Here is a 25,208-nt window from a genome sequence, read left to right as displayed (position 1 = left end):
GCTTTCTTGTAAAGTGACACAGTGGATTTTAAAAAACTTTTGCCTAAAAAAAAATTTATTGTGATTACTGGTTTGGGCCTAAATCTACCATATTACTAAATGCTTTTTGACTGTCATATCTGTTTTATTTCGTTTCCTTCTGGGTTATCATTTATCAGGCTAGTTTTCCTTTTGCTGGCTGGAAAGGCACTTTGTCCCCACACTTACGTGCTCTTCCTGCCTCTCAGTTATGGTTACGGTGTACGGGGATCTCTGCCTGCTCCCAGTTAACACAAGGCCCTCCTACTCCATTCATTCCACTCCCAACTGGCATGCCACTGAAGTCTTGAACTTTAGTTCCCTCTGTATTTCTAGCTCCAGAGGACATTTTCAGGGCTTTACACAGCCATTATTCATTTAGGTTGATCCATGCCACTTTTTTTTAACTATATATTCCTTTCTGCCTCAGTGTTATTTAAACACTACCTGGCTCTTCTCCTGTGCATGCTGTGGTAGGAACTACTGGCATGGGCTTCAGTCTGAGTTTTCCTGCCCATGGTCTGGCTCATCCCTTATCACACCCTTCCCTCTACTCTGGAATGAGTATCTGACTGCATGAGTCAGACCTCTTTGTGACTCCTCCTGCTCAATGGGTTAGGTTTATGAACTCCTTGTTTGTTCCCTGCCTCCTTCTAAACCCCCACCCTCACTCACATCCTGCCCCCCAGGTTTCCCTGATCCTCTGTTCACACCAAGCTGCTTCCCCAGGTGCCCAGGCTTCCCTGTACCCAGGTCACCTTCTTCCCCTCCTACATCTGAAGCTGCTTCAGTCCTTCAAGGCCAGTCACCTCGGTGTTTTCTTGTGCTTCCTGGGCAGGAGCCTTTCTGAGAGAGGCTGCTCCACAGGGGCCTCATCGGTTTGTGCCCCCATTTCCTGTCCAAATAGGAAAACAGGACTTAAAACAGTTCATCTTCCAGATGGGGGTAGTAATCTTCCACATAATGCTTGGAACCTGGAATCAGAATGTGTGTGAAAGAACTTAAAAATTCAGTCCTTGGTATGAAGGTTAGTGGTTGGCAGTCAAAGACAATTATGTTTCAAATGCTTTACAATAAAAATAATAAAACAGGTCTAGCTTTATTTTATTCCCTGAAATTTATTGCTTCAAGCATCAGTGGATAATACCTCACTCTGTAACCATGGAGAACTAATATGCTTTTTGAGAAGCTGAGCTTCATCCAGGCAGACCTCACTGTATTGTGCAGGTGTGTGTTCTTTACACATTGAAGGCATGTGGCAGCCCTTAGTCAAGCAGGTGTGTTGGTGCCATTTTCCCACAGCATTTGCTCACTTTGTGTGTCTGTCACATTTTGGTAATTCTCATAGTGTTTCAAACTTTTTCATTATTACATTTGTTATGGTGATCTGTGATCAGAGATCTTAATGTTACTACCACAGCTTGCTGAGGGCTCGGGATGGTTAGCATTTTTTAGCAACTGAGTATTAACTAATGTATGTGTAATGGTTTTCTTAGATATAAGCTATTGCACACTTCACAAAAACAGTGCACAGTGAAAACATAGCTTTTGTATGCACTCCAAAAACAGTTCATGTGACTTACTTTATTTCAATACTCACTATATTGGATGGGTGGTCTGGATCTGAGCCTGCACTGTCTCTGAGGTCTGCCTGTACTGTGGTTGTTTAAACAGTATTTTTTCTTTGCCATGCAGCTCTTCTAAAGTAGAATCTTACATGGAGTCACAGGTACATGAAGCCGATACAGGACTCACACTGTGGGCATGCACACGTGGTGAGCCTCCTTCACAGCAGAGTCACCAGCAGCACAGGCGCCAGCCCTTCTGTTCAGCTCAGGGTCTGAGGTAGATTTGTCCATGATCTTTTCAACTAGGAACTTGAATAACTTTTTGTAACATGCCAACAACCACTGTGGCACTTAAAAGTAACTTTATTATGGTTCAGGATAGCTGTTTATACACAGTTTGATATCATAGGCTACAAACAACACCCACTCGCGTCAGGTCACTGAGCTTGCCGCGTCGCTCCTGGGCTAAGGCTCAGCGCTGCAGCACTGGCCGGGCTCGGGAGGCCAGGCTACCTGCCTGCGAGGACTCACCGGCTCTCCTGCTCCCACCTTCCAGAGGCTGGGCATTACTGATCCTGAGAAGAAAGTGCAGAGCTTTTTCTGTGATACTTATAACTTATGTTACTAAAGTTCTAAAGGGCTAAGAGACATTTGTGAACTTTAGATTAAAAATGGAATTTAAAGTGTTGGTCCGGATAAGCTGTGCTACAAAAGGAAAGGTTTCTTTTGCAACTTAAACAGAAATTCGTGAAAAATACACTGCTCAGAATCTGACATCTGCCATGTAAAATACTCTGTTGTCTGAGAAGTACTGATCATCCACCTCTGTTTTAAAATAACTCAAACATAGTTCTGATAAAGTGTTTAAGATCAATATGCAAAAAGAAAAGTTAAAGTGATTTAAATACAGTTTAGTAAATATGTAGATACATTTTATTTGTCAAGAGTAAATATCAGTTTCATTTAGAATATTCAGGTACAAAAAGTGAAAACTTAATGAACGTTAAGAAAAAGTTAGAAGCCATTAAATTGTTCTTCAAATGCTAAGGCACTGAATTCAAATATCCTTTACAATATGAATTACCTACATTTTTATCTTTAATATTAGATGTTCATAGCTATTTTCTTAAATATTTTTAGTAAGATGATTTAACTTTATTTACCCTGGAAGACAGTTTTAAACAATTATGTAATACAGACTGATGCACACAGTGTGAGGACACCCAGTTCTAAAGTTACTTATCACTAGAAAAGGGCTTATTTACCTGAGTGTTTCTGCTCTTAAACATATCACAACATATGGACCACAATGCTGATGCACATATTATGTAATCTGATACAGAAGCTTAGGATCATGTTTCCAACTGGATAATTGTATCAAAACTTTAAAAGTTTTGAGCTGCTGGAGTTTCAGGTACATAATACATTTTAAAACATATTCCCCAAAGATTACCTTTACATACCTTTGGTATGTACACAAAAGATTCATCTTGGAATATATATGCAATCAGAGCCTAATATATATGAGTCCTGTATTTTCAAAGCCACCAACAGACACTCTTGTCACAGTATAGTGACAGACAGTGGGCATCAGGGGAAATTATCTCAATTTGTCACAAACTTATCTTAAACTACTAACAGTGAATAAGTAATACCATCCAGTCTGGCTTATATATTGACCTCATACTTAAAAGTATTTTCCCATAAATGGCAGTAACTGTGGCCATTTGCCAGATAAATAATAAGTAGTACAGCATAAATGATACATCAAATAAAAACAGCAAGAAAATCAAAGCATACTTCTAACATTTTAATAGCTTTTGCTTGTGATGACCTTCTGTGATCTGGAACCTTTGTTTTACATAAAATTGGAGCTGGAAAGAGAAAAAAAAACCTTTTGTTTGGTACAATAGAAAACTATATAGGAAATAAAAATCACTTCTTTTACAAAGTTTTTACAGATACACATCTAGTATATGATAGGATATCTAGCTGTGGGACTCTGGAAAAGAAAAAACAAACACCAACATTTCTTGAGGGTAAATTTTTCTGAGCTCTTAAACTGTGGGCTTGGCCCTGATTTTGCAAACAGCAGCCCATACCTTATGTTCACAAGGTGACTATAAAGGTTTTTCAAGTATGGAATGAAGTGGGGGAGTTCAAGTCTAGTAAAACTGGACTAAGTCGAGATGATGAGAAGGTGAAAGGCCCCTTAGCTTTATAATTCAAGACACACTGAAAAGAAGTCATAAATTATATGTAAACAGTTGGCCCTCTGGATCTGAAGGTTCCACACCTGACTGAGGATCGAAAGTATTTGGGAAAAAAATTCCAGGAAGTTCCAAAAAACCAAACTTGAATGTGCCACTTGCTGGCAAGTATCTCCCTAGCACTTATATTCTGTTCGCATTGAATTAGGTGTTAGAAAAAACCTGGAAATGATTTAACATGTACAGGAGAATGTGCATAGGTTCTGTGCAAAAACTATGCATTTTATATGAGGGACTTGAGCAGCAGTGGATTTTGGTGTCTTCCTGGAACCAGCCCCCCACAGATAATGGGGTGGTTTATTTTTTTAAATTCAGTGTATTCATTTTTTCTATAAATAATGGCATGCCTTTTTGGTATCAGGCACTGTTCTAGGAACTGAGGGTGGATACATCAGCCAACAAAACAGATCCACTGCCTGGAAGAGCTTATGTTAAAAGATTATACATGAGAATTCCTTCTTCCCACAAACCTAACGTCCACAGGCCAATTAAATCCACTCCAAAGCCTGTGGATTTAACTCTCCATAGTTCAGAAGTGGAAAGCTATCACAGGCAATGTTATATTTTCCTAACTTTTTGAAGGTGACTTATAAACAATTCTGATAATACCAGTTTGAAATACAATATGGTGATAAAAGAAACCCAAAGACTGCCTTGTGAGGCCCAGGAGAATCTGAGCTGCCACAAGGCGGGCTGGATGCTCAGCAGAGCGTGCAAACAGGCAAAGTGAGGAGGACATTCAAGGGGGAGAAATACATTAAAAAAATACAAGGGAGGGAAAACCACCTTATTTTCTAAGACTTTGGTTACACTGATTTTAACACATACCCCAGACCTACAAGCCTTGGCGCCATCCTCCGCCTGTTATCAAGGCCACCCTGGCACACGGGGTCCCTCTCTACCTTCCTCTGCATCTTTACGTCCACCAATCGTTTCACAAGCTCTGACATCAAAGCACAGGAGTTCCAATCGATAGCTTGGTTCCCTTATTAAAATAAAAATTCTCACAAAATCATTAGCGGAATTTGTTTAAAAGAAGTAAACCTAAGAATTAATTTTTTATCAAGTATTATCTTATGTCTCTAATTTCCCCAGCAAAGTATATAGCTTCTGTCAGGCATGAAAGTCGACAGAACTGACAAGAGGTCAGTAGTTACTGGACATGTCCTGGAGTGGACAGTGCCCTCAGGTCACAGACCCTCACACGTTGTGGCAAATTTGTGTTGTGTTCACTCACACATTTATGCAAACATTCACTCAGATGTGCACAGAGCACTAGACACGTGGCAGGTGCCCTTCTAGCTGCTGGGGAATCCGCATACTGGGAAGGACCAGGGCTCTGCTCTCAAGGAGCTTTTTGTTTCAGTGCAGGAGACAGAGGGGAATAAGGAGACAGGGCAAAGAGCCGTGAAGAGGGGGCACTGAGGCTGGAGGGGTCAGACCAGGGGAAGGGCTTACTTCTTGCGGTCCTTGTCCTTCCTCAGGTTACTGCCTGGGGTCATAAAGGTCTGGTTCTGGTATATCTCAGAGGTAGCTTTCTTCTTGGAGAAAGCCATGATTTCTTCTTCCAGAAGTCTTCTCTTCTCTTCCAGCCTCAGCTTCTCCTCTTGGTGGACTCTTTTAAGGTGCTCAAATTTGGCCTGGAGCTGTGAAGCCAAGTGAGATTCCTGCTGAGGATGCTGTGTGGCAGCACACACCCACGCCTCTTGGCGCTGCAGCCCTGCTCAGGCTGCCTGTACAGCAACCAGGCAGATGGTCACATGTGGAACTGCTTTAACAGTAACTGAAATGAGCTCCCATGCAAAAACACATGAGCAAAACAAAAACAGCCTCACAAACAAACCTCAGTTTTTTAAACATTTGACCTCTTCTTAGAGTTTCTCTTTAGTTGCTCTACACATTTTCACCAAAAAGCCTCTTCAAATAAAGTTTCTAAAACTGTTCTTAATAAAAGTGAGGGACATAAATTATAGAATCGAGTTATCAGAAATAGGGGAAAAAGTCCATCTTTTCCAAATAAATTTACCATGTACTAGTGAAATAGCTGTTGGTTACACTGGTGAACCTGTGTGGAAAGCAGTGTCAGTTTAAATCAAGAACCTTAAAAATCTGTTGTTTTTCCACAGTCATTCACCTTCTTGAAATCTGAACTAAATCAAACACTGTTGAAGATGTGTGTCACAGTCAGCTCTGTATCTGTGATTCAGCTGAGTGTGGACAGCGCAGTCTTGTGAACTTAGTAAGTGAAAACACCCACCTATAAATGGGCTTATGCAGCTCACTCCCCAGTGGTTTAAGGGTTAGCTGCCCTCACCGTAGTAGGATCTACACCATAATTGAGGAAAAAAAACTTTGTCTCTAAGAGAAATAACACTTTAAAATTCATTTATGCTAAATATACTCGATGCAGTCATTAAAATGAGTTTTGCCAAAGTTTAGAGATTTCAGATTTCCCTGGTTTAATTGTTTATCTGAAAAAAAAAAAAAAAATCTAGGGACTTTAGCAGGTTCCTTATGAATCAGCCGTGTGCCAAGAACACAAGAACAGCATCTAGAATCTGCATCAAAAAGTCACTTTTTTAGGTGGGGGGGATTCTGGGTCTGGTTTCATTTTCTATTTTCAGCTCTGGGCAGCAACCTAATGTGTATACAAAAAGTAGGACTTGGTTTATAGAAAAGATGGCATATGATCATTGAGGAAATACTTTGCTAAAAACTAGAGGCTGAGGGCAGAGACAGCAGAGAGCTACGCTGCTTCCTAATAAAATTCAATGCTCTGGATACAGAGCAGCTGTCTACTGAGCCAGCAAACCTCACAGAAGAGTTTAGGCAGAGACAGAATAGTGTTGAACAGGTGAGGTGAGGCCCAAAGACTCTTGTATTCCTGAGACTGTCACTTCCAGAGAGATCAGTGCCTTAGCATCTGCATGTGCCTTTATATATATATATATATTACATAGAGCTAGGACATGGAAGCAACCTAGGTGTCCATCGGCAGATGAATGGATAATGAAGTTGTGGTACATAAACACAATGGAATATTACTCAGCTATAAAAAAGAATGCATTTGAGTCAGTTCTAATGAGGTGGATGAAACTGGAGCCTATTATACAGAGTGAAGTAAGTTAGAAAGAGAACACAGATACTGTATATTAACATATATGGAATTTAGAAAGATGGTAACGGTGATCCTATATGCAAGGCAGCAAAAGAGTCAAAGATGTAAAGAACAGACTTTTGGACTGTGTGGGAGAAAGCAAGAGTGGGATGATTTGAGAGAATAGCATTGAAACATGTAAAATATGTAAAATAGATGACCAGTGCAAATTCAGTGCATGAAGCAGGGCATTCAAAGCCGGGGCTCTGGGACAAGCCAGAGGGATAGGGTAGGGAAGGAGGGGGTTCAGGATGGGGGGACACATGTGCACCCATGGCTGATTCATATCAATGTATGGCAAAAACCACCACAATATTGTAAAGTAATTATCCTTCAATTAAAATAAATTAATTTTAAAAGTTACAAAGAGTTGGTTGAGTGGCAGCTCTCTGAGCATGTGTGCACCCCCATGAATTGGGAAGAAGAGCAGAAGGGAGGGTAATGCTTGGAAAGGGAGGCTACAGGGCAGGTTTATTATACATTATGTGAGTAGACTCCAATCTCTGATTCCGTAAATGGAGGGTACATACTTTATATCCTTAAATATTCTGAAAAGCTGTAGAGTACTTCACATGTCATTCATGAGGTTGACTAGAAATTACAGGAAAACTGTAAAGACAAAAATGGCCTAGAAAAGGGGGTAGGCGGAATCTGACTATTATTTACATTACATGGAATTCACAGCTTTTGGCAGCAATAGTCTACTCCACATACATGAAACACTCACTTGTGGTTCCACTTTTCACTACAAGGCCTTTAATTCAGACACATTTTCAAATACTTGAAAAGTTAAAAGCAGGAGACCTTCTGTGCTGTTGAAACTACTCGCTGATGTTCTGAAGCGTCTGTGGCCACATGGTACACTGCTGTCTCTTGTATAAAGGAGCTTCTGAGGACATCATACATTCTGCTGTGCAGTGACCTTTTTAAAGTATCTATTTTTAAAAGTGAATACCAGAAACAACATTCCTTTTTTGCCAGACTAGCCAGTGTCTTTTTCCTGAGTTCTGTACTTTGCTGGGGTCCCAGAAGTGTCTCTGAGAAGCACCCAGTACCATGGCTCAGCCACACCTAGTATATATACTGCATATACTCACTCTGGACTCTCCAGGTCTGGGTTTTAGTGCAGCTGTACTTGTTTACTTCAAAGTATCTACAGTAATTGTGGAAACAGGAGAGGCATAAATATTAAGTGAACAATTAAGAAATAGACATGTGTGTGTTAGTTGCTAAGTCATGTTCAATTCTTTGCAATCTGTGGACTGTAGCCCGCCAGGCTTTTCTGTCCCTGGGATTCTCTATGCAAGAATACTGAAGTGGGTTGTCATTTCCTTGTTCCAGGGGATCTTCCTGACCCAGGGATCGAACCTGGGTCTTGAACATTGCAGGTGGATTCTTTACTGTTTGAGCCACCAGGGAAGCCCCAATAGATAACTGGGTGTTTACAGTTAGAAGACAGTTTCCAGTGAAGCTCTGTGTGGTAGGGGCATGATGGCTGAGCCAACTGCCCAACCAGGAAAGATTATTCTGTGTGTGTGTGTGTGTGTGTGTGTGTTAGTCACTCAGTTGTGTCCAACTCTTTGCAACCCCATGGACTATAGCCAGCCAGGCTCCTCTGTCCATGGCTGGAGTGGGTTGCCATTCTGTTCTCCAGGGGATCTTCCCAACCCAAGAATCAAACCCAGGTCTCCTGTATTGCAGGTGAATTCTTTGCCGTCTGAGCCACCAGAGAAGCCTACTTAACGTATAAAATTGGGAAGTACTAGCATTTGAATGGGAGAAGGCAATGGCACTCCACTCCAGTACTCTTGCCTGGAAAACCCCATGGATGGAGGAGCCTGGTAGGCTGCAGTCCATGGGGTCGTGAAGAGTCGGACACGACTGAGTGACTTCACTTTCACTTTTCACTTTCATGCATTGGAGAAAGAAATGGCAACCCACTGTAGTGTTCTTGCCTGGAGAATCCCAGGGATGGGGCAGCCTGGTGGGCTGCCATCTATGGGGTCGCACAGAGTTGGACACAACTGAAGTGACTTAGCAGCAGCAGCAGCATTTGAATGATGGTTATATACTTCACTTGGAGGATAAATATATACTGTACTTTTTCTTGTGATGTAAGAAGGGCTATACATCTAGAATGATGTGGACAGAGATGTAGAAAAGGTAACATTTAAACAGTGTCTTGACATGACATCCGTCCTGTGTGTCTCCTGCTCTACCTATCCAATGTTCACCGCATCTTCAGCTAAATCTGTACTCCACATGAGAATCATCCTAATGTATATATAAGGTGAATTAGGAGGTATTTGTTTATAACCATATTGGCAAGGGTATTTTAATAACAGGGTCAGCTAATTCAGACTTAGATAATCCTGTGGGTTACCTGCCAGTGTCTTACTGATGAGCTAGCTTTGAATGTCCCAGTTTACCCAGTAGATATCCTGGTTTACATCTGTTGTTCAATGTCATTACTAAAAACCCTCCTCTCTGCAAAACTGCATGAACACTGAGGATAAATTATATGGTCCTTCTTCATCTGAACTTCAATTGATGGTTCTTTTTTAAAAATTTTACTTATTTTTGGCTGTGCTGGGTTTTCGTTGCAGCATGAGCTTTTCTCTAGTTGCGAGTGGGGTCTGCTTTCTAGTTGCGCTGTGAGGACTTCTCACTGCAGTGACTTCTCTTGTTGCACAGCATGGGCTCTAGAGCAGAGGCTCAATAGTTGTGGCACAAGGGCTTAGTTGTTCCTTGGCATGTGGAAGCTTCCTGGATCAGGATTGGAACCCATGTTTCCTGCATTGGCAGATGGATTCTTTGTCCCTGAGCCACAAGGGAAGCTCACCTGATGGTTCTTGAGTGAATCATCACTCACATGACTGCTGATGACCCCAGATGCCCTTCTTCACCAGACCTGACTCTATAAAGTATGGATGATAACCTATCAGCTTTGCAGGATGAAACTGGTCATGAGGGAACTTCTTAATATTACTGTAATATGAATAAAACAGGCCCCTAATCTACTATTTGTAAGCTTACATAATTATAAGTTGTCACTCTTGTGACAACTTTAAACTCTTAACTTCATCATTAATACAATACAGTGTTTGAATCATTAAAAAAAAATGTACAAAGCACCTAGTGACAAATAATACTTCTTTTTCTTTCAACCATTTGGTCACCCTGAATTTTCAATTTGCTTTTAAGTAATACACATTTGAGCAAAATTGTGCTTAGTTGCTCAGTCATGTCCAAATCTTTGCGACCCCATGAACTGTAGCCCACCAGGCTCCTCTGTCCATGGGGATTCCATGTAAGAATACTGGAGTGGGTTGCCATGCCCTCCTCCAGGGGATCTTCCCCACCCAGGGATCGAATCAGTGTCTCCTGCATTGGCAGGCAGATTCTTTACCATCTGACCCACCAGGGAAGCCCTTTATAATGTGTAACTCATGGATAATTATGAATAACTAACAGATGTTTTGAAGAAGTTAGTGAAGTGAAAGTCTCTCAGCTGTGTCTGACTCTGTGACCCCAAGGACTGTAGCCTGCCAGGGTACTCTGTCCATGGGGATTCTCCAGGCAAGAATACTGGAGTGGGTTGCCGTGCCCTCCTCCAGGGGATTTTCCCAACCCACGGATTGAACCCAAGTCTCCTGTGTTGTAGGCAGATTCTTTACTATCTGAGCCACCAGGGAAGCCCAAATATTCTTATGGGGGCTTTTAAAAATTAAAATTCAACTGTAAGCCACTTCTACATCTTCTCATTGGAGAAACTGAGACCCATGATATATGAGAGAGAAACTCTTACAAAAGAAATGTATGCTAATCAGAAGAAAAGCCAGCACAGTTTCCTACTCATCACAGTCTTCCTCAATGTTTGTATTTCAAAATAACCTCAAGCTAGGGACCGTTCTCGAATAAGAGACAACACAAAACAGAACACCTAAATGCAATATTAGACCTGAGATTGAATTCTGGTTCAAAAACAAAAAAATCACCAAATAGAAAGGAATAACAAAAGATAATCTTGGGATGACTGGAGAAATTTGATTATGAACTGATGATCAGGTTAGATTGTGGCATTGCTATTACTGTTCTTAGGTGTAATACTGGCACCATGGTTATGGAGGAGAAGGCACCTGAGCTTCAGGAATGCATGAAGTGCCCTTTATGTTTATACCAGCCTTCAGGCAGCCAGGAAAACACACACTCTAAAGATGGTGATATGTCCATTCTAAATCTAGGTATGGGGATGGACATGGGTACCCTATACATTCACTTTCCCATTGTCTGAACTTTTTGAAAATAAAGATCAAATTATAGACAAGATATATTTGTACATTATTAAATTTACAAAACTACTTACTATTGGGTTTATTTAAATAGCAAGTACTATCAGAGTATTTTTAAAAATAGGTTTGTATAGTTAAATTAAGCTTCCGAGGTGGCATTAGCAATAACCTGCCTTCCAGTGCAAGAAAGGCAAGAGATGGTTGGGAAGATCCCCTGGAGAAGGGCATGGCAGCTGACTCCAGTATTGCCTGGAGAATCCTATGGATAGAGGAGCCTGGTGGGGAATAGTCCATGGAGTCGCAAAGAGTTGGACATGACTGAAATGACTTAGCATGCATGCATGTTCTCATGGATAATTTGATTACAAATAACTCTGCATTCAGATGGGTATATCTTTCCTTTTCTCCTTTGCCTTTTGCTTTTCTTCTTTTCTCAGCTATTTGTAAGACCTCCTTAGACAATCATTTTGCCCATCTGAATGCACAGTTCCAAAGAACAGCAAGAAGAGATAAGAAAGCCTTCCTAAGTGAACAGTGCAAACAGAAGAAAACAATAGAATGGGAAAAACTAGAGATCTCTTCAAGAAAATTAGAGATACCAAAGGAACATTTCATGCAAAGATGCACACAATAAAGGACAGAAACAGTATGAACCTAATAGAAGCAGAAGATACTAAGAGGTGGCAAGAATACACAAAAGAACTAGACAAAAAAGATCTTAATGACCCAGATAACAACGATGGATGGAGTGATCACTTGCCTAGAGCCAGACATCCTGGAATGTGAAGCCAAGTGGGCCTTAGGAAGCATCACTACGAACAAAGCTAGTGGAAGTGATGGAATTCCAGTTGAGCTATTTCAAATCCTAAAAGATAATGCTATTAAGTGCTCCATTCAATATCTCAGCAAATTTGGAAAACTCAGCAGTGACCATAGGACTGGAAAAGGTCAGTTTTCATTCCAATCCCAAGAAAAGCAATGCCAAAGAATGTTCAAACTACTGCACAATTGCAGTCATCTCACACACTAGCAAAGGTAATGCTCAAAATTCTCCAAGTCAGGCTTCAACAGTATGTGAACCTTGAACTTTCAGATGTTCAAGCTGGGTTTAGAAAAGGCAGAGGAACTAGAAATCAAATTGCCAACATCTGGTGGATTATAGAAAAAGCAAGAGAATTTCAGAAAAACATCTCCTTCATTGACTACACTAAAGCCTTTGACTGTGTGGATCACAACAAACTGGAAAATTCTTAAAGAGATGAGAATACCAGACCATCTTACCTGACTCCTGAGAAACCTGTATGCAGGTCAAGAAGCAACAGTTAGAACAGGACATGGAACAATAGACTGGTTTCAGATTGGGAAAGGAGTACGTCAGGGCTGTATATTGTCACCCTGCTTATTTAACTTCTATGCAGAGTACATCATGTGAAATGCCAGGCTGGATGAAGCAAGACTGGAATCAAGATTGCTGGAAGAAATATCAGTAACCTCAGATATGCAGATAACACCACCGTTATGGCAGGAAGTGAAGAAGAGCCTCTTGATGAAAGAGGAGAGTGAAAAAGTTGGCTTAAAACTTTTTAAAGTTTTCTTAAAACTTCAGAAAACTAAGATCATGGCATATAGTCCCATTACTTCATGGCATATAGATGGGGAAACAATGGAAACAGTGACAGAACTCATTTTCTTTTGGCTCCAAAATCACTGCAGATGATGATTGCAGCTGTGTAATTAAAAGATGCTTGTTTCTTGGAAGAAAAGCTATCACCAACCTAGATAGCCTAAAAAGCAGAGACATTGCTTTGCTGACAAAAGTCTGTATGGTCAAAGCTATGGTTTTTCCAGTAGTCATGTATGGATATGAGAGTTGGACCATAAAGAAGGCTGAGGGCCGAAGGATTGATGCTTTTGAACTGTTGTGTTGGAGAAGACTCTGAGAGTGCCTTGTACTGCAAGGAGATAAAACCAGTCAATACTAAAGGAAATCAATCCTGAATATTCATTGGAAGGACTGATGCTGAAGCTCCAATACTTTGGCCACCTAATGCAAAGAGTGACTCACTGGAAAAGACCCTGATGCTGGGAAAGATTGAAGACAGGAGGAGAAGGGCACAACAGAGTATGAGATTGTTGGATGGCATCACTGATTCAATGAACAGAAGTTTGAGCAAGCTCTGGAAGATGGTGAAGGACAGGGAAGCTTGCTGTGCTGTAGTCCATGGCTCTCAAAGAGTTGGCATGACTGAGTGACTGAACAAGAACAACAAATAACTCTTCAGGAACTCTCATATTAGCAAGTTCATTTGTATTAACATTTCTGTCTTCTCTCAGAAATTTTTTTTGCGGCTCTGCCTTTTTGATCCTCATCTTAACTTAGAATCCGTTTACTTAGATGCAGCCATGACAGTTAAGTCTACAGAAGATACCTTAACTCAAGTAAAAGTAAAATTTATCCTTGAAGAACCACAAGCAGACAAAACTAAAGAGAACCAAACAAAATTCATTGCAGATAATTCTGTGCCAAGGCCACCCAAAGGCCACCTGGACCACCCACCTAGCCCAGAAAGCCTAACTTCACACTCAACAGCTCTGAGCCACCCACTCCCAGCAAACAACAGTGTGAGTGACTCTCAAAACTCAAAAGGGCTTATCAAACCATAGCTAAAGCATCTCTGCCTCTTAGTTAAGATAGCTGAAACCCTTCTTGGTAATGTAGTCCTCTACCAGCACTCGATAAACCACTTCTAATCAAAGACACTTTGTTCACAAAGGCAAAACTTCTTGTTTTCAGCCTGTGATTTTTTTTTTTTTTTGGTAAAATTCTGCATCCAAAGACTACGTGTTAGAATAGCTACTCTTAAAGAACAGCTCATCTTCAAAACCACCTGTTAATTCTTGAGATAGATCCCCAGGTTAATAGGACACCCCAAATAGAAATCACAGCAAACAGCACACTTGCCTCTCTCTCAGCTTCTTTCAGGATGGCTTCTTTCTCCTTCACACGCTGCACAAATAGCTGCTTCATCTCTTCTTCCTTCCTCTGGCGCTCACCATAGAACTCGTGTCTCTTGGCTTCGTAGGTCTCCTGAAGACTGAAAAGTTACTTGTGTTACTCTCATGTTAGCAAGATGATGTAGAAACCTGCAAACATTCAAACTTCCAGGTTAGGCCTCATGACTGTCACCGCGTGTGTGCCTCCAGGGGGCTGCAGGCAGGGAGAGCCCACCTCCTTCAGGGAGCGTGGGTCTGTCTGTGGGTCCCTGCTGTGCCAGCACTCCCAGAGTGCTCGTTTCACCCCACATGGGTTCCTCCATCCATCTCTCAGGACTCCTCCCCTCTATTCGTCACCATGTCTGATCACCAGGATCTGGGAGTTCAGCCTGGGACCCCAACATCATCTCAGTCCAGCCATGTTTTGATTTCTACAGACACATTGTTCAGCCCAACTTGATCTTTGAGCTTTTCTGCCTTCACTGTTGTAATAATAATAATAATCTTTGAGCTCTAGGATTTGAGTTCATCTTTCTTTCATTTTGTTCTTCCTGCCACTCCTCAGATTTTTCCACCAAAAACAGAGATCTCTTTTATCTTTTCCTTCTGCATTAGTTATATTATCTGCAAAATGAGAGCACTTTAGAAATTGCAGAATCCTGCAAACAGACCTCTCCTCCTCAGGTTTCAGGCACACATCTCTTGCTCCAGCCACTGCCTGCTGCCCTGCCCTCACTCTGCCCCACAAGTCCTATCCCTCCAGGAATCCACCTCTAGTCTCCCTTGGTGGAATCCCCTGTTCCCTCCACACAATTCCATGGCTCTTTGTTTATACTGCTTCCCGGGCATTCCCACCCCAACTGCATCTCTCTTCCACCAGCTCAGCATCTTTGTAATCCAGCTGTCCAGCAGAGTTCTCTGACACTGTGGTTTCTTCATCAGAGACTGCAGGGAAGTAGGGCCAGTGTAGCCCACAAAGCAGGGACTTCCTGGAACTCCATGGTAAGCGCCTCTCTTACCTGTGAAATTTCAGAGGAACCACAGACCTCCTCACATGCAGAAGCGCTGAGCCCTTCCATCACAGCTCACTGAGAGAACGTCCCAACGTTTAACAGGGAATACAGTAAACTGGCTTTCCAGGTGTGTCATGATTAGAAATTTTTACTGCTTATGAAAATATTTTATAGCTAAATAGATTTAAAATGTGATAAAATTTAGGAATTTTACTAATCTTGTCTAACCAGAGAAATAAATCTTTTATGGCTAGAACTGTATACATTTAAGGAAAATCGTTCAGTTTTCATTCTAATTCCAAAGAAAGGCAAAGCCAAAGAACGTTCAAACTACTGCACAATTGCACTCATCTCACACGCTAGCAAAGTAATCCTCAAAATTTTCCAAGCCAGGCTTCAACAGTATGTGAACTGTGAACTTCCAGATGTTCAGGCTGGATTTAGAAAAGGCAGAGGAATCAGAGATCAATTTGCCAACATTCGTTGGATCATCAAAAAAGCAAGAGAGTTCCAGAAAAACATACTTCTGCTTTATTGATAATGCCGAAGCCTTTGACTGTGTGAATCACAACAAACTGGGGAAAATTCTTCAAGAGATGGGGATACCAGACCACCTTATCTGCCTCCTGAGAAATTTGTATGCAGGTCAAGAAGCAACAGTTAGAATTGGACATGGAACAATGAACTGTTTCCAGATTGGGAAAAGAGTATGTCAAGGCTGTATTGTCACCCTGCTTATTGAAACTTATATGCAGAGTACATCATGCAAAATGTGGGGCTAGATGAAGCACAAGCTGAAATCAAGATTTCTGGGAGAAATATCAATAACCTCAGATATGCAGATGACATCACCTTTATGGCAGAAAGCGAAGAAGAACTAAAGAGCCTCTTGATGAAAGTGAAAGAAGAGAGTGAAAAAGTTGGCTTAAAACTCAAAATTCAGAAAACGAAGATCATGGTATACAGTCCCATCACTTCATGGCAAACAGATGGGGAAACAATGGAAACAGAACTTTATTTTTGGGGGCTCCAGAACCACTGTAGGTGGTGACTGCACCCATGAAATTAAAAGACGCTTGCTCCTTGGAAGAAAAGCTATGGCCAACATAGACAGCATATTAAAAAGCAGAGACATTACTTTGCCGACAAAGGTCCGTCTAGTCAAAGCTATGGTTTTTCTAGTAGTCATGTATGGATGTGAGAGTTGGACTATAAAGAAAGCTGAGCGCCAAAGAATTGATGCTTTTGAACTGTGGTGTTGGAGAAGACTTTTGAGAGTCCCTTGGACTGCAAGGAGAACCAACCAGTCCATCCTAAAGGAGATCAGTCCTGGGTGTTCACTGGAAGGACTGATGCTGAAATGGAAACTCCCAATACTCTGGCCACCTGATGAGAAGAACTGATTCATTTGAAAAGACTCTGCATTGCAATGAAAAGAATAAAATACTTAGGAATATATCTACCTAAAGAAACTAAAGACCTATATATAGAAAACTATAAAACACTGATGAAAGAAATCAAAGAGGACACTAATAGATGGAGAAATATACCATGTTCATGGATCGGAAGAATCAATATACTGAAAATGAGTATACTACTCAAAGCAATTTACAAATTCAATGCAATCCCTATCAAGCTACCAGCCATATTTTTCACAGAACTAGAACAAATAATTTCAAGATTTGTATGGAAATACAAAAAACCTCGAACAGCCAAAGCAATCTTGAGAAAGAAGAATGGAACTGGAGGAATCAACTTGCCTGACTTCAGGCTCTACTACAAAGCCACAGTCATCAAGACAGTATGGTACTGGCACAAAGACAGAAATACAGATCAGTGGAACAAAACAGAAAGCCCAGAGATAAATCACACACATATGGACACCTTATCTTTGACAAAGGAGGCAAGAATATACAATGGAGTAAAGACAATCTCTTTTAACAAGTGGTGCTGGGAAAATTGGTCAACCACTTGTAAAAGAATGAAACTAGATCACTTTCTAACACCGCACACAAAAATAAACTCAAAATGGATTAAAGATCTAAATGTAAGACCAGAAACTATAAAACTCCTAGAGGAGAATATAGGCAAAACACTCTCCGACATAAATCACAGCAGGATCCTCTATGATCCACCTCCCAGAATTCTGGAAATAAAAGCAAAAATAAACAAATGGGATCTAATTAAAATTAAAAGCTTCTGCACAACAAAGGAAAATATAAGCAAGGTGAAAAGACAGCCTTCGGAATGGGAGAAAATAATAGCAAATGAAGCAACTGACAAACAACTAATCTCAAAAATATACAAGCAACTTATGCAGCTCAATTCCAGAAAAATAAATGACCCAATCAAAAAATGGGCCAAAGAACTAAATAGACATTTCTCCAAAAAAGACATACGGATGGCTAACAAACACATGAAAAGATGCTCAACATCACTCATTATCAGAGAAATGCAAATCAAAACCACAATGAGGTACCACTTCACACCAGTCAGAATGTCTGCAATCCAAAAATCTGCAAGCAATAAATGCTGGAGAGGGTGTGGAGAAAAGGGAACCCTCCTACACTGTTGGTGGGAATGCAAACTAGTACAGCCACTTTGGAGAACGGTGTGGAGATTCCTTAAAAAATTGCAAATAGAACTACCTTATGACCCAGCAATCCCACTGCTGGGCATACACACCGAGGAAACCAGAATTGAAAGAGACACATGTACCCCAATGTTCATTGAAGCACTGTTTATAATAGCCAGGACATGGAAACAACCTAGATGTCCATCAGCAGATGAATGAATAAGAAAGCTGTGGTACATATACACAATGGAGTATTACTCAGCCGTTAAAAAGAATACATTTGAATCAGTTCTGATGAGATGGAGGATGAAACTGGAGCCGATTATACAGAGTGAAGTAAGCCAGGAAGAAAAATACCAATACAGTATACTAACACATATATATGGAATTTAGAAAGATGGCAATGATGACCCTGTATGCAAGACAGCAAAAAAGACACAGATGTGTATAACGGACTTTTGGACTCAGAGTGAGAGGGAGAGGGTGGGATGATTTGGGAGAATGGCATTGTAACATGTATACTATCATGTAAGAATCGAATCGCCAGTCTATGCCCAACGCAGGATACAGCATGCTTGGGGCTGGTGCACGGTGATGACCCAGAGAGATGTTATGGGGAGGGAGGTGGGAGGGGGGTTCATGTTTGGGAACGCATGTACACCCGTGGTGGATTCATGTCAATGTATGGCAAAACCAATACAGTATTGTAAAGTAAAATAAAGTAAAAATAAAAATTAAAAGAAAGAAAGAAAGAAAAGACTCTGATGCTGGGAAAGACTGAAGGCAGGAAGAGAAGGGGATGACAGAGGATGAGATGGTTGGACGGCATCACTGACTCAATGGACATGAGTTTGAGCAAGGTCTGGGAGTTGGTGATGGACAGGGAAGCCTGGTGTGCTGCAGTCCATGGGGTCACAAAGAGGTGGACACAACTGAGCAACGGAACTGAACTGAAGGAAAATCAGAGTAAGAAATGTTACATATTAGCTGTCACAGCTGAGCATGAGTGTGTGGTACTTACAGCATGTGTTCCAAGGAGGAACAATCCTATACATTGTTTTTAGGAGCAAAGTTTATAAATATACACAGTGTTCTCGATGATCACATCAATGCCTCTGATCTCAAGGAGGCATCTTATTTCTTATGAGGTTTTTTTTTGTTTTGTTTTTTTTCCTGTGTTTGTTTAGGTCTTATTTTAAAGAAGCCTCTAAATCAGTCATGCCACCTTCACTCACATTTCAGTGGTCCTACACTGGTCTGATAGCTTTTAAAGACATAACTTGGTTTAAATAATGTATCTAAATCATGTCAAATCTAACTTTTAAAATGTTCTCAGAAATTTATTTATACAAGCCCTTGAGTTGTTCAGGAGGAAAGTCAAGCCACTTGACAAAGAGAAAAGACCAGACACTTAAGAGAATAGCTGCTGCCAGCAGGGACTGGTCTGGACTCTCACTAATCCCTGTGGCACCTTGAAGAACAGACACCAACACTGTCCTGCAGGGTTAGTGTGCTGACGCTCAGAGTAAGGTCATTTGCCCAGAGGGACAGAGTTAGCAAGGACAGAGCTGGAGCTGGAACCTGGTCAGACTTACTCCAAAGCCCACATTCCTAACCCCGATAAATCCTGCCTATAATGATGCCTCAGCAGAAGGTAAAGGGAAACACTGCTCTGATGTGCTCTCCATCTGTTACACGTGCCCACCGTGACATGGAAGCTTACAGAGCCAACTGTAAGGAAAGAACCACACTGTCTTTCAAAAGGTGGTAACGAAACCCTGAGAGGATCTGTAAGGATGGTCTATACAGTTAGTGTTGTGAAACTTATGCAACCACTGTTGACTGCCATGGATTGGGAATGAAAAATAGCTCTCTTGCTGCTGTATTTAATGTGGCATATATGCTAGTTGCAAACATTACTGATTTAAGGCAAAGCTGAAAACCAAAGAAGAAAAAGCACCCTAGGTGCTTGCGTCTGTCAGGAAAACCACTGTATCCCTCTCTTGGGACCTCATCCGTGAGCTCAGGGTCCAGTTCTCCCAGGACTGCTGAGCGCCCCCACTTCTGCTGTAGGCCAAACACAGAAAGGGAACTTCTTCTTGAGAGTTCCAAAGAAACAAAGTGTATGACACAGAAATTTTGCCAGACACTTAAGGAACTCTAAAATAGCACACAAATCAATCTTCCAAACTCTAGAGCAGTGATAATCAACAAGACTGTTACATTCATCTAAAGTAGCTTAGGGATTTGAGGTTTATAAAAGCATGTTTCATGTAGTTTAAATAATTAAAGATCAGTTAATTAAGACCTCCAGGGTACACACAATGCCATTACCTGAACCTCATGACAAGCACGAGATTGGCGTGGGTAGACTGGGACATGAATCACAACTCTGCACAACCAGTCAGTGAAAGGAAATGAAGATGCTGCAGGGAGGAAGCGGGGCCTTAAAAAGAAGAGGTCATCCAGACAGGCTCATTTTTCTAGTTGATACAATATCGAGGGACAGATTTTACATGCCAGCCAAATTATAGTGACTGCTGTTGCACACACACGAAGTAAATGGGAAGATTCCCCAAAAGATGGAATATAAGTTCTTGAAACCACACTCCTGAATTCTTCCTAAGACCCCAGACTAGAAAGAATGACAGAAATTTTATCAAACAGTGTATCCACAAATGAGAAAGCATGAAGAGGAGAGATACTGTGCATGCCTGGCCCAGGGAATCTCATCTTGTCAGGACTGCAGGCCAGGGCAGGGTAGAGGCCCACTGGCTCCTGGGCAGCAGGCAGGCCCCCCCCTCCCCGAGTGGAGTCCTTATCCTTCCTGCTTCTACCATCCATCCTCTTCTAGCAGCCTGTAGCCACTGCTCCTGCCCTCTTACCTACCATCCACTGAAGAGCCTCCTTTCTCATTCTCCACCTGTCCAATGGACAGATGCTCCCCAAACTGAAGAAATACTAAAAGAATGGCTGTTCACCTTGCCTGCCCACCACCTGTCTCCTGTTGTATTGCTACTTCTCCCCACAGGAGGTGTCTTGGTGGGACAGCCAATCAGGCTTATGCCCACCCTGCCAAGACATGGGCACAGGTCCTAAGTTGGGCCCATTAGACATCTCACTTTACTGGAAGAAAGACTGGAAATGGTCTGTTCATTCTTTCACTCCAGCAGTAGAATGAAACTACTGGTTTTCTCCCTTTGAACCTGCAAGCCCTGGCCAGCACCGTAATCATGACTGACATGACCTGCTCTTCTGAGAATGGTAAAGGAAGCGACTGGACTATATCACACTGCTGTACAGCCACAGCACAACCCGGTCCCCCTCTATACGGTCCACCTCTCCCTTCCTGAGTCCCATTAAGTCCACCTTCCAGTTCCCCTGGAAGGGTAAACATGCATCTGACCACTCCACCCCCCCCACCACTACCAAGCCCCTGTGTTTATGCCTGGATGCCCACAGAAGCCTCCCGCCTGGGTCCCCTCATGCCCAGCTTCTGCTCATCATAACAGGGCAGGAGTGTCCTCCTCCCGCCCCACCCTGGGGCCCTCCACAGGCAGGGTCTCTCTATCCCATGGTGCACATCTACCCACTGACCAGCAGGACATACCTGACAAAGGGCTGGATGCAGATTTTAACTTAAATGTGATTCTTAGGCTCCATATCCAGAAATTCCGAGCCTGTATTTCTACATCATCCACAGGTGACTGATGACTGATCTCTCTCTTCTCCTTTGTGCACACAGAGACCTCTGTGTAACCTCAGACTTGGAAGAATGAGAAATGAAGCTGCCTCTGGGAAACACTAGGGATGCCAGTGCTGGACAATTTCTCTTCAGCAGAGAAAATCACTTTACTAGAACCAGTCTGTTATAGCATGCCCAAAATTGGTGAGGAGGGTGAGATATATAGAATTCTTAGTTTATTATGCTGTCAGAGCTGAAACAGTCATTAATCTGTAGAATGGAAAAGTGTTAAGTTTAGCCTCACCTGATACTAAACCTTCCCGAAGGTCACGTGCAGTGGCAGCTGGCTCCAGGGCTCCCCCCTCCCATGGTGTCTGCTCTGGTGCAGACAGGACACCAGGGAGGGGCTGCAAAGTCAGTAATGAGATGCCGAGGAACCCTTGGTCCCATAGCAGATTTAAAACAGTGCTGGTCCTGAGCAGAATTGTTCAGGAATGTGACATAAAAATAAACCTGATTTAGCACGTTTGCACAGTTTAATTTTAAAAAAAGACCTCAGGAGTGTAGCAGCATATAAAATAACAAAAGAAGTTCCAACAACACTTCATGCTCTAACCACTGAGCCAGTTAACAGTTCCTGTAACTTATGGTAATATCTTTAGTCTAATCTCTGACTCCCCACAAAAATGTTCATGCTTCCTTTATAAGAAATTTTCCTAAATTTAGTCATTCCAGATCTTCCATCAGGATGAAAGAAAACAGCTTCATAGTTTTATTTAATGATTCATATTGCAACTTTTTTTATAATAATATACTTTCTTTTTTTTTCATATAAATACAGAATTAAAATCAAATAATGAGAGTTTTTCCCTTTGGTTTCCATTTCAGCAGGTACTGAAATCCTGAGATTCTACCCTGTGTTCTTCCTTCTACTTAACTCCCTGAGTCAGATGAGGACTTGGAGACCTCCAAGAGCAAGAAGCCTTCCAGTGATTCAAGCAGCATAGAAAGCGTGATAATAAATCATTATTAAGTGGTCTTTCATGTGTGGGAGAGTCTCCCGTCATCCTGGACAGATAGAGGTACCATCTTCCCCGCCACCCCCTCCTTCCTTGGCTGGCTGCTCACCTGAGTGGCTGGTTCTCTGGGCCCACGTCCATGAAGCCCATCTCCTCCAGCTTGTGGCGCCGGTACAGCTCATAATGCCTTGTGTGGGTCTGGTCTCGAAGATCCTCCATGTTTGTACAAATGAGCATCTCCCGGAGCTTGACAAAGTCACAGTGGTTTTCATTCTCCACTAGCCAGAGAGATAGAAAATACCAATAGTGACTTTCAATCCTGACACACAATTGGTATTTGCTGAATGGATAAGTAAATGAAAACATACTGAAATAAGCAACAGCGAAATGATCAATCTGACAAAGAGCTACGGCTGTTTCGCCCAAGTAGCCAAGGAAGCACTTCTTGTATCACACACACCAAATTATAGGCAGTGCTCATTAACAGACCAGAGCGCTGGCTTAAATTTGGTAGCCAAGGGAAACAGGAAAGAAATACATTCTGTCTGGTACTGTATGCTCCACTAATTTCACTAATATTTTGTTACCAGTTTATAAACCATCCTCAGGACATTTCACATACCACCTGAGAAGAGTATATAACATTTTTTCAGTAAAACTTCAAGGTGGTAAATTCTGCACATTCAACAACACCATCTGTGCATGCTGTGATTATCAAATCCTTGTCCAACACGATGCCACATTTGTGGTCCTGAGTCAGGTACCTAATTGTGACCAATAGTTGTAAATACAATTATTTTTATATTTTCTAAACATTAAAAATGTTAAGTTTTGTAAATATTTTCCACTAATTAAAAAATTTGTCAATTAAAAAAAACAGCACTGAGAAACCATTATCAGCAGGGGTAGTCTATTCCCCGTTAGTTAGCACCGTGAGTGAATGAACCAGAGAGTTGATTTCACACTCACTGCAGTGTTAGATACATGCTAAAAACCTTCATTTGGCTGGCTGGCTGGGAAATAGTTGGCAATACTTTGATAAGTAAAAATATATAAATTTATAAGGTTTATTGTGTTCCAGAATTATCTAGTAATTAATTTATGTACTATGTTTAAACAATACTATTTACACTCAAATTCTGTTCAAAGTACCCAACTAGTGGTTCCCACCTTCTGAGTGTCTTAGCACACCTTGACAGGTAACTAACTGGTCTAACACAAGAAGTGGGGAGGCTCTATTTGGCTCTGCTGGTGCTGCTGCTGCTAAGTCGCCTCAGTCGTGTCCGACTCTGTGCGACCCCATAGACGGCAGCCCACCAGGCTCCCCCGTCCCTGGGATTCTCCAGGCAAGAACTGGAGTGGGTTGCCATTTCCTTCTCCAATGCATGAAAGTGAAAAGTGAAAGTGAAGTCACTCAGTCGTGTCCAACTCTCAGCAACCCCATGGACTGCAGCCTACCAGGCTCCTCCATCCATGGGATTTTCCAAGCAAGAGTACTGGAGTGGGGTGCCATTGCCTTCTCCGATTTGGCTCTGCAGACGTGGCTAAAACAGAACACAGCCAGCCCTTCTGACAGCTAGTCAGAACCCAAAGTAAGCATCACCACAGAGGATGCACTAAGTGCAGCTTTAGACTGTCAGACAAGTACACATGTCCTCGTAGATCTCCTTTACCTTGTACGACGCCCCAGGGATACTGGCGAGCTTTGACCATCTTATTTCCAACTTTCACTTCATCCATACTTCCCACCACAGCAAATGGCAGGTGTCCCTTGAAAGGAGCCAGCATATCAATCACATCTCATACCAATGACAACAGAGAAAAGGACATTTACTAAATGACAAGTGTGTTAAAGTCAAATGGTCTGCTATGCCTTAGCTTTTAAAACCTGCTCTGTGAATACATGCCAGCTGTTCTACGGTCATCCTCAGGCCCTACAGAGAAAAGTAGTTACTGAGAATGCCCCACATGCATTCCAACTTTGCTATAAGAATACAAAGAAAAGAATTCTAGCACAGATATCATTTACCTCATGATCTTGGGTATAAAAGACAATGTTGAAGAAATCACATACATACCATATAACTAAAGTATATAACTATATTTAGGGTATACATACATGCATAACACCAATATCAAGTAGTATTTAAGTCCCAAACTATGCTAACTACAAATGTTACAGAAATTTAGAGGAGGGAGAGACCTCTGTGGCAGGAAGACACAACCAAGCTGGAGACAGAGCAAGCAGAATAGGAAGAAACAGCATAGCAAGAGGAAGATTGTGAAAAAAGACACAGTGGCTGTATTTAACGGCAGTGAGGAGACTGTCCTGTCAGACACTGAGAATTAATTTAGGGAAAAATCTAATGTAAACAGTATTATGTTTAATATTTAATGATTGACAGTGTGTAATCTCTTAATTGTTACCCTCTGAAAACGTATTCCAGGTGGGCACACACACAAAAAATCAGATATAAAGAGTTTAACACAGGAATTAATATCACTTCCTTTATACAAGTTAGCTTTTTATATATTTAGTTTAAGTATCTTAATATGGACAAAGTGAAAAAATCAGAAAAGGAATAGAGGAGAAATGGAATGAACAGGTACTGAATGT

The 25,208-nt window shown here is 41.6% G+C and overlaps 1 protein-coding gene across 1 annotated transcript in view; it reads right to left on the bottom strand.

Moving 5' to 3' along the window:
- Positions 1-2,709: 2,709 nt before the first annotated feature.
- Positions 2,710-25,208, bottom strand: part of SEPTIN10 (septin 10) — a 50,614-nt gene continuing 28,115 nt past the window's right edge. The window contains exons 7-11 of the mRNA XM_052648957.1: positions 24,265-24,361; positions 22,701-22,869; positions 14,268-14,400; positions 5,315-5,502; positions 2,710-3,460 (exon numbers count right to left, since the gene is read on the bottom strand). Coding sequence (XP_052504917.1) covers positions 3,445-3,460; positions 5,315-5,502; positions 14,268-14,400; positions 22,701-22,869; positions 24,265-24,361 — 603 coding nt within the window. The 3' untranslated portion in view covers positions 2,710-3,444. The remainder of the gene's footprint in view (positions 3,461-5,314; positions 5,503-14,267; positions 14,401-22,700; positions 22,870-24,264; positions 24,362-25,208) is intronic.

Source organism: Budorcas taxicolor, chromosome 11 (genome assembly GCF_023091745.1).
Source record: "Budorcas taxicolor isolate Tak-1 chromosome 11, Takin1.1, whole genome shotgun sequence".
Classification (NCBI taxonomy): Eukaryota; Metazoa; Chordata; class Mammalia; order Artiodactyla; family Bovidae; genus Budorcas; species Budorcas taxicolor.
This window is presented reverse-complemented; position numbering and strand designations above follow the sequence as displayed.